The following is a 10,000-nucleotide window of genomic DNA, read 5'->3' on the forward strand; positions in this document are numbered from 1 at the left end:
GTGTGTGTACTTATAGCCTCCACTCTACAGTAGGTCAGGACATTGTGTGTGTGTGTGTGTGTGTGTGTACACTTATAGCCTCCACTCTACACTAACTAACCATCAACGTAGGTTGTGTCTCCATTTCCACTAACCCAGAGAGTATTGCCTAATAGATCAACACACAGCTGTGTTTCCATGATCGTTGTGTCACCCTATGGGCTTAAAAAGTAGTGCACTACATTATATAGGGAATACAGTGGCATTTGGGGTCCCGGACAAAGTAGTGCACTACATTATATAGGGAATAGGGTGCCATTTGGGACGCAGTGGTAAACCTGATCTGTGTGGTGTAAACGAGAACCTCACTAATATCATGCTGCAGTAACACAGACACACACACGTTACCTAAGATATTATTCTGATGAACGTCTGTACTTACTGTTCTAGTTCTCTTTTAAATCAACAGAGAGAGAGAGAGAGATGTTCAAAGCAGACCAAACACACACCGTATCTCTCTCTCCCTCACAGAGTCTCTCTCTCGCTCCCTCACAGGCCGCTGTGAGTTAAGAGAATATCTCCAAAGAGCCTCTTGTCTGGAGAGAAGTGATAAGGCCCAGAGAGACACAGCAGAGAGAGTGAGAGAGAGAGAGAGAGAGAGAGAGAGAGAGAGAGACAGAGAGAGAGAGAGAGAAAGAGACACAGCAGAGAGAGAGAGAGAGAGAGAAAGAGACACAGCAGAGAGAGAGAGAGAGAGAGAGAGAGAGAGAGAAAGAGACACAGCAGAGAGAGAGAGAGAGAGAGAGAGAAAGAGACACAGCAGAGAGAGAGAGAGAGAGAGAGAGAGAGAGAGAGAGAAAGAGACACAGCAGAGAGAGAGAGAGAGAGAGAGACACAGCAGAGAGAGAGAGAGAGAGAGAGAGAGACACAGCAGAGAGAGAGAGAGAGAGAGAGAGAGAGAGAGAGACACAGCAGAGAGAGAGAGAGAGAGAGAGAGAGAGAGACACAGCAGAGAGAGAGAGAGAGAGAAAGAGACACAGCAGAGAGAGAGAGAGAGAAAGAGACACAGCAGAGAGAGAGAGAGAGAAAGAGACACAGCAGAGAGAGAGAGAGAGAGAAAGAGACACAGCAGAGAGAGAGAGAGAAAGAGACAGAGCAGAGAGAGAGAGAGAGAGAGAGAGAGAGAGAGAGAGAGAGAGAGAGAGAGAGAGAGAGACACAGCAGAGAGAGAGAGAGAGAGAGAGAGAGAGAGAAAGAGACACAGCAGAGAGAGAGAGAGAGAGAGAGAGAGAGAGAGAGAGAGAGAAAGAGACACAGCAGAGAGAGAGAGAGAGAGAGAGAGAGAGAGAGAGAGAGAGAGAGAAAGAGACACAGCAGAGAGAGAGAGAGAGAGAGAGAGAGAGAGAGAGAGAAAGAGACACAGCAGAGAGAGAGAGAGAGAGAAAGAGACAGCAGAGAGAGAGAGAGAGAAAGAGACACAGCAGAGAGAGAGAGAGAGAAAGAGACACAGCAGAGAGAGAGAGAGAGAGAAAGAGACACAGCAGAGAGAGAGAGAGAGAGAGAGAGAGAGAGAGAGAGAGAGAAAGAGACACAGCAGAGAGAGAGAGAGAGAGAGAGAGAGAGAGAGAGAGAAAGAGACACAGCAGAGAGAGAGAGAGAGAGAGAGAAAGAGACAGCAGAGAGAGAGAGAGAGAAAGAGACACAGCAGAGAGAGAGAGAGAGAGAAAGAGACACAGCAGAGAGAGAGAGAGAGAGAAAGAGACACAGCAGAGAGAGAGAGAGAGAGAGAGAGAGAGAGAGAGAGAGAGAGAGAGAGAGACACAGCAGAGAGAGAGAGAGAGAGAGAGAGAGAGACACAGCAGAGAGAGAGAGAGAGAGAGAGAGAGAAAGAGACACAGCAGAGAGAGAGAGAGAGAGAGAGAGAGAGAGAAAGAGACACAGCAGAGAGAGAGAGAGAGAGAGAGAGAGAGAGAGAGAGAGAAGGAGAGAGAGAGAGAGAGAGAGAGAGAGAGAAAGAGACACAGCAGAGAGAGAGAGAGAGAGAGAGAAAGAGACACAGCAGAGAGAGAGAGAGAGAGAGAGAGAAAGAGACAGCAGAGAGAGAGAGAGAGAGAGAGAGAGAGAGAGACACAGCAGAGAGAGAGTGAGAGAGAGAGAGAGAGACACAGCAGAGAGAGAGAGAGAGAGAGAGAGAGAGACACAGCAGAGAGAGAGAGAGAGAGAGAGAGAAAGAGACAGCAGAGAGAGAGAGAGAGAGAGAGAAAGAGACAGCAGAGAGAGAGAGAGAGAGAAAGAGACACAGCAGAGAGAAAGACACAGCAGAGAGAGAGAGAGAGAGAGAGAGAGAAAGAGACACAGCAGAGAGAGAGAGAGAGAGAAAGAGACACAGCAGAGAGAGAGAGAGAGAGAGAGAGAGAGAGACACAGCAGAGAGAGAGAGAGAGAGAGAGAGAGAGACACAGCAGAGAGAGAGAGAGAGAGAGAGAGAGAGAGAGAGAGAGAGAGAGAAAGAGACACAGCAGAGAGAGAGAGAGAGAGAGAGAGAAAGAGACACAGCAGAGAGAGAGAGAGAGAGAGAGAGAGAAAGAGACACAGCAGAGAGAGAGAGAGAGAGAGAGAGAGAAAGAGACACAGCAGAGAGAGAGAGAGAGAGAGAGAGAGAGAGAAAGAGACAGAGAGAGAGAGAGAGAGAAAGAGACACAGCAGAGAGAGAGAGAGAGAGAGAGAGAGAGAGAAAGAGACACAGCAGAGAGAGAGAGAGAGACACAGCAGAGAGAGAGAGAGAGAGAGAGACACAGCAGAGAGAGAGAGAGAGAGAGAGAGAGAAAGAGACACAGCAGAGAGAGAGAGACACAGCAGAGAGAGAGAGAGAGAGAGAGAGAGAGAAAGAGACACAGCAGAGAGAGAGAGAGAGAGAGAAAGAGACACAGCAGAGAGAGAGAGAAAGAGACACAGCAGAGAGAGAGAGAGAGAAAGAGACACAGCAGAGAGAGAGAGAGAGAAAGAGACACAGCAGAGAGAGAGAGAGAAAGAGACACAGCAGAGAGAGAGAGAGAGAGAAAGAGACACAGCAGAGAGAGAGAGAGAGAGAAAGAGACACAGCAGAGAGCGAGAGAGAGAGAAAGAGACACAGCAGAGAGCGAGAGAGAAAGAGACACAGCAGAGAGCGAGAGAAAGAGACAGCAGAGAGAGAAAGAGACAGCAGAGAGAAAGGTGAAGCAAGGAAGAGAAGAGAGCGAGCAAGAGACCTACACGCCCAGAACATAACACAGCCCTTTAAAACACCCCTCAGTACTGTGTCTGAGGTTAACCCTTTAAAACTCCTACTCTCTATGGTAACACCCTTTAATGTTCAACAATACATTAGTATGAATGCACAATGTCATATTTGTCATTTTCCTAAGGTGACGCCGAAGGACAATTCACATCCCCCGATGGACAATAAAGTTATGTTCCCATCTCATGGGAATCCTCAGATGGACAATAAAGTTATATTCCAATCTCATAGGAATCCTCAGATGGACAATAAAGTTATGTTCCCATCTCATAGGAATCCTCAGATGGACAATAAAGTTATGTTCCTATCTCGTAGGATCCTCAGATGGACAATAAAGTTATGTTCCCATCTCATGGGAATCCTCAGATGGACAATAAAGTTATGTTCCCATCTCGTAGGAATCCTCAGATGGACAATAAAGTTATGTTCCTATCTCATAGGAATCCTCAGATGGACAATAAAGTTATGTTCCCATCTCGTAGGAATCCTCAGATGGGAACATAACTTATTGTCCATCTCGTAGGAATCCTCAGATGGACAATAAAGTTATATTTCAATCTCATAGGAATCCTCAGATGGGAACATAACTTTATTGTCCATCTCGTAGGAATCCTCAGATGGACAATAAAGTTATGTTCCTATCTCATAGGAATCCTCAGATGGACAATAAAGTTATGTTCCCATCTCATAGGAATCCTCAGATGGACAATAAAGTTATGTTCCTATCTCATAGGAATCCCCCGATGGACAATAAAGTTATGTTCCCATCTCATGGGAATCCTCAGATGTGAACATAACTTTATTGTCCATCTCGTAGGAATCCTCAGATGGACAATAAAGTTATGTTCCCATCTCGTAGGAATCCTCAGATGGGAACATAACTTTATTGTCCATCTCATAGGAATCCCTTCATGATGATTTAACACAGAAGTAGAAGGGAGAAGTCAACCCACCCGTACGACATAGTTGAACCTCCGGTTGTCCTTGATGGCGCTGCAGAAGTCCAGCCGGTTGAACGCTTCTCCCAGAGTGCAGTAACCATGACGCTGGGATAATTAGGACCATCGGGTATTAGTGTCTGGTTCAACGGGCAACAGGGTATACTGTGACTGTTTATGTTAATAAAGAGACAGTCCTTCCTTCCTTTCTTCCTTCCTTCCTTCCTTTCCTTCCTTTTCTTTCCTTCCTTCCTTTCCTTCCTTCCTTTCCTTTCCTTCCTTCCTTCCTTCCTTCCCTTCCCTTTCCTTCCCTTTCCTTTCCCTCCTTCCCTCCTTCCCTCCTTCCCTCCTTTCCCTCCTTTCCTTCCTTCCTCCTTCCCTCCTTCCCTCCTTTCCCTCCTTTCCTTCCTTCCTTCCTTTCCTTCCTTTCCTTCCTTTCCTTTCCTTCCCTTTCCTTCCCTTTCCTTTCCCTCCTTCCTTCCTTTCCTTCCTTCCTTTCCTTCCTTCCTTCCTTCCTTCCTTCCTTCCTTTCCTTCCTTTCCTTCCTTCCTTCCTTCCTTCCTTCCTTCCCTTCCTTTCCTTCCTTTCCTTCCTTCCTTTCCTTCCTTTCCTCCCTTCCTTCCTCCCTTCCTTCCTCCCTTCCTTCCTTTCCTCCCTTCCTTTCCTCCCTTCCTTTCCTCCCTTCCCTCCCTTCCTTTCCTCCCTTCCTTTCCTTCCTCCCTTCCTTCCTTCCTTCCTTCCTTTCCTTCCTTTCCTTCCTTTCCTTCCTTTCCTTCCTTCCTTTCCTTACCTCTTTAGTGCTTCCTTTGTGAACGTAAATCCATTTCTCTTTGTGGAAATCTGAGAGAAAAAGGAGAGTGTGTTATCACCGTGGAGATGACCATTTCCTGTGTAAAATGTCTTTATGATGTCATTGGCCGGTACTGTAATACTGTAGGTTAAACTTACAGGGAATCTTTGCGTTGTTGTTCATGAAGTCTTTCCTTCTCTTCTTAGCTGCCATGTCGTATGTAACAGACAGCCGCAGATTCTCCTGGAAGCATTCGTCCTCTGTTTTACAATAGCTGGAAGACAGACCATACATCCTGTTAGCAATAGCTGGAAGACAGACCATACACCCTGTTAGCAATAGCTGGAAGACAGACCATACATCCTGTTAGCAATAGCTGGAAGACAGACCATACATCCTGTTAGCAATAGCTGGAAGACAGACCATACATCCTGTTAGCAATAGCTGGAAGACAGACCATACATCCTGTTAGCAATAGCTGGAAGACAGACCATACATCCTGTTAGCAATAGCTGGAAGACAGACCATACATCCTGTTAGCAATAGCTGGAAAAGAGACCATACATCCTGTTAACCATAGCTGGAAGACAGACCATACATCCTGTTAACCATAGCTGGAAGACAGACTATACACCCAGTTACATATCTGGCGTACAAAAAGCTAAATTTGAGTTTTATCATTGTATGAAATGTTTTTAAAAATGGCTCATTTGAGATGATACTATGGTTTTTCCAAACAGGTAGGCATATAGTTGGCTTCAAACTGCCTGGAGTCAGGATCCACTGTAATTCCAACAGACGTCGTCTAATCCCATCACTTGCACAGTAGTTATTTATAGCACAATGATTAACGAGTAGGAACACAGGCTCAAAAACACACAATAACAACACAATAACGTCTCCTGCTTAGCCGTAGTATAACAGCAAGAGCGAATAGCGTATTGTGAGTAACGTCACATTAGGTTTCTATCACTTATCTATTTATCGCTTATTTTAGAGGTAGACTGGATATCAAATTGTCAATATGTATATATTTTTTCTCCTTCTCTGTCCCCCTGCCGCAATCTCTCAATTCAAGGGGCTTTATTGGTATGGGAAACATATGTTAACATTGCCAACGCAAGTGAACTAGATAATAAACAAAAGTGTCTCTCTCTCTATCGCTCTCAGAGCATTTCATGGGAAAACTCCTTGGATAACTTGATGGCGCACTTCAGTTGCTCTCGATGTCACTAGCTGGTGTCGATGCTGCTCAAGACAACATGTATCAGGAAGCACAAACACAACAAAACATACATCCAGTTTCCGATACTGACCTCACGTCTGAGTCATTGCTGTTTTTTTCGTCTAAAGAATAGTTTTTCCATCCTTCTTCAGTTTTAACCCAGCTCTGACCCGGGGACCGCCAATCCTGTCCCAGAAAAGGCATTCTCGACAGTTTAAAAATCAACAACGCCGAAAGAAAATGATAGTTCTGACTTTATGTTGAAGAACGTTAAATGTCGTAAGATACAGGTTTGTTTTTGTCTCCCGTCTGGTCTTCAATAAAGTGTCTGATGTGTCGTCTGGTATTGTGACTGCGCAGCGGCCCGTTTTATTCTCCTGGGAACAATCCGGAAAGTCAACACTTGAGCTCCTCCCCTTTTGGAAACTGTGCGGCAACACGTGGCTTTGTTTATCTTCTTCTTTATTGCAAAATGACCCAGGGAAGGAATACTGTCAACCACAGTGGGGGTTTAGGGGGAAAATGTCCTGTGCTGGAAGATACATTAATCATTTTATACTGCTGAATCAGAGCTTTTTCATTTGACCTAGACACAACAAGCCTTTCTTGATAACGTAGATAAAATAATCTTATCAGTTTCTGTCAATTCCCCTGACTCATCCCTGGAAGTTAAAAATGAAGTCTCTTCTCAGGATTCTGCAAAAGTGCAGGGTTACATTGGGGGAAACTAGATGTATAAGGGGGTAAGTTGAGCCGCCCTCTAGGAAAATATACACCAAATTAATAATTCCACCAAATATTTAGGAAGAGGTCATCGTTTCATGGAGTCTGTGAAGGAAGAAATCACTTGGAAAAAGTGGTAAGCAAGTTATGTGCATCGATTTTCACCAAGTCAGATAAATGTATTAGGCTGGAGGTTTCCTTGTAGCTGTGTGGGCTAGTAGTTTGCCTTGGGGTAAGTTTAGCCAATGGCCTTGGAGTATCCAATGGTTGAGCCAATGGCCTTGGAGTATCCAATGGTTGAGCCAATGGCCTTGGGGCATCCAATGGTTGAGCCAATGGCCTTGGGGTATCCAATGGTTGAGCCAATGGCCTTGGGGTATCCAATGGTTGAGCCAATGGCCTTGGGGTATCCAATGGTTGAGCCAATGGCCTTGGAGTATCCAATGGTTGAGCCAATGGCCTTGGGGTATCCAATGGTTGAGCCAATGGCCTTGGAGTATCCAATGGTTGAGCCAATGGCCTTGGAGTATCCAATGGTTGAGCCAATGGCCTTGGGGTATCCAATGGTTGAGCCAATGGCCTTGGAGAATCCAATGGTTGAGCCAATGGCCTTGGAGTATCCAATGGTTGAGCCAATGGCAAGTTGAGGAAATGTAAGTATTTTCTTCCCAGGTATAATGCAAAGCATTATCGCTGGGATATGAGGTAACAACAGGGCCTGGCCTATGTTAAATGTGTTTAACTGGAGTCTCAGAGCAGGAGTCTCAGTAGAACAGACTGGGTAACTGGAGTCTCAGTAGAACAGACTGGGTAACTGGAGTCTCAGTAGAACAGACTGGGTAACTGGAGTCTCAGTAGAACAGACTGGGTAACTGGAGTCTCAGTAGAACAGACTGGGTAACTGGAGTCTCAGTAGACCAGACTGGGTAACAGGAGTCTCAGTAGAACAGACTGGGTAACTGGAGTCTCAGTAGAACAGACTGGGTAACAGGAGTCTCAGTAGAACAGACTGGGTAACTGGAGTCTCAGTAGAACAGACTGGGTAACTGGAGTCTCAGTAAAACAGACTGGGTAACTGGAGTCTCAGTAGAACAGACTGGGTAACTGGAGTCTCAGTAGAACAGACTGGGTAACTGGAGTCTCAGTAGAACAGACTGGGTAACTGGGTAACTGGAGTCTCGATTTTGGAGTCTCAGAGCAGGTGTCTCAGTAGAACAGACTGGGTAACTGGAGTCTCAGTAGAACAGACTGGGTAACTGGAGTCTCAGTAGAACAGACTGAGTAACTGGAGTCTCAGTAGAACAGACTGGGTAACTGGAGTCCCAGTAGAACAGACTGAGTAACTGGAGTCTCAGTAGAACAGACTGGGTAACTGGAGTCTCAGTAGAACAGACTGGGTAACTGGAGTCTCAGTAGAACAGACTGGGTAACTGGAGTCTCAGTAGAACAGACTGGGTAACTGGAGTCTCAGTAGAACAGACTGGGTAACTGGAGTCTCAGTAGAACAGACTGGGTAACTGGAGTCTCAGTAAAACAGACTGGGTAACTGGAGTCTCAGTAGAACAGACTGGGTAACTGGAGTCTCAGTAGACCAGACTGGGTAACAGGAGTCTCAGTAGAACAGACTGGGTAACTGGAGTCTCAGTAGAACAGACTGGGTAACTGGAGTCTCAGTAGACCAGACTGGGTAACAGGAGTCTCAGTAGAACAGACTGGGTAACTGGAGTCTCAGTAGAACAGACTGGGTAACTGGAGTCTCAGTAGAACAGACTGGGTAACTGGAGTCTTAGTAGAACAGACTGGGTAACTGGAGTCTCAGTAGAACAGACTGGGTAACTGGAGTCTCAGTAGAACAGACTGGGTAACTGGAGTCTCAGTAGAACAGACTGGGTAACTGGAGTCTCAGTAGACCAGACTGGGTAACAGGAGTCTCAGTAGAACAGACTGGGTAACTGGAGTCTCAGTAGAACAGACTGGGTAACAGGAGTCTCAGTAGAACAGACTGAGTAACTGGAGTCTCAGTAGAACAGACCGGGTAACTGGAGTCTCAGTAGAACAGACTGGGTAACTGGAGTCTCAGTAAAACAGACTGGGTAACTGGAGTCTCAGTAGAACAGACTGGGTAACTGGAGTCTCAGTAGAACAGACTGGGTAACTGGAGTCTCAGTAGAACAGACTGGGTAACTGGAGTCTCAGTAAAACAGACTGGGTAACTGGAGTCTCAGTAGAACAGACTGGGTAACTGGAGTCTCAGTAGAACAGACTGGGTAACTGGAGTCTCAGTAGAACAGACTGAGTAACTGGAGTCTCTGTAGAACAGACTGAGTAACTGGAGTCTCAGTAGAACAGACTGGGTAACTGGAGTCTCAGAGCAGGAGTCTCAGTAGAACAGACTGAGTAACTGGAGTCTCAGTAGAACAGACTGGGTAACTGGAGTCTCAGTAGAACAGACTGGGTAACTGGAGTCTCAGTAGAACAGACTGAGTAACTGGAGTCTCAGTAGAACAGACTGGGTAACTGGAGTCTCAGTAGAACAGACTGGGTAACTGGAGTCTCAGTAGAACAGACTGAGTAACTGGAGTCTCTGTAGAACAGACTGGGTAACTGGAGTCTCTGTAGAACAGACTGGGTAACTGGAGTCTCAGTAGGACAGACTGGGTAACTAGAGCCTCAGAGCAGTGTCTCAGCCTGGTTGACTGGTCCGGCCTGGATTGTCCTGTTATACACAAAAGGTCACAGGTCACATTCAGACCACAGCCTAGAAACATCAACAACACCAGACGAGACCAGATGAGACCAGAGGAGACCAGATGAGACCAGACGAGACCAGATGAGACCAGAGGAGACCAGATGAGACCAGACGAGACCCGATGATACCAGAGGAGACCAGATGAGACCAGACAAGACCAGATGAGACCAGATGAGACCAGACGAGCAGATGAGACCAGAGGAGACCAAAGGAGACCAGAGGAGACCAGTTGAGACCAGATGAGACCAGATGAGACCAGAGGAGACCAGATGAGACCAGAGGAGAGCAGATGAAACCAGATGAGAGCAGAGGAGACCAGA

At 46.2% G+C, this 10,000-nt stretch overlaps 1 protein-coding gene across 3 annotated transcripts in view; it reads right to left on the bottom strand.

Moving 5' to 3' along the window:
• Positions 1 to 6,565, bottom strand: part of LOC127920268 (F-box only protein 32-like) — a 21,898-nt gene extending 15,333 nt beyond the window's left edge. The window contains exons 1-4 of one of the 3 annotated variants that reach the window (XM_052504172.1): positions 6,300 to 6,565; positions 5,142 to 5,257; positions 4,984 to 5,033; positions 4,209 to 4,301 (exon numbers count right to left, since the gene is read on the bottom strand). In XM_052504172.1, the coding sequence (XP_052360132.1) occupies positions 4,209 to 4,301; positions 4,984 to 5,033; positions 5,142 to 5,257; positions 6,300 to 6,412 (372 nt within the window). In that variant the 5' untranslated portion in view covers positions 6,413 to 6,565. The remainder of the gene's footprint in view (positions 1 to 4,208; positions 4,302 to 4,983; positions 5,034 to 5,141; positions 5,258 to 6,299) is intronic. The other 2 variants (XM_052504174.1, XM_052504173.1) reach the window with 2 other exon arrangements.
• Between the last annotated feature and the right edge of the window lie 3,435 nt (positions 6,566 to 10,000).

Source organism: Oncorhynchus keta, unplaced genomic scaffold (assembly GCF_023373465.1).
Source record: "Oncorhynchus keta strain PuntledgeMale-10-30-2019 unplaced genomic scaffold, Oket_V2 Un_contig_1875_pilon_pilon, whole genome shotgun sequence".
Classification (NCBI taxonomy): domain Eukaryota; kingdom Metazoa; phylum Chordata; class Actinopteri; order Salmoniformes; family Salmonidae; genus Oncorhynchus; species Oncorhynchus keta.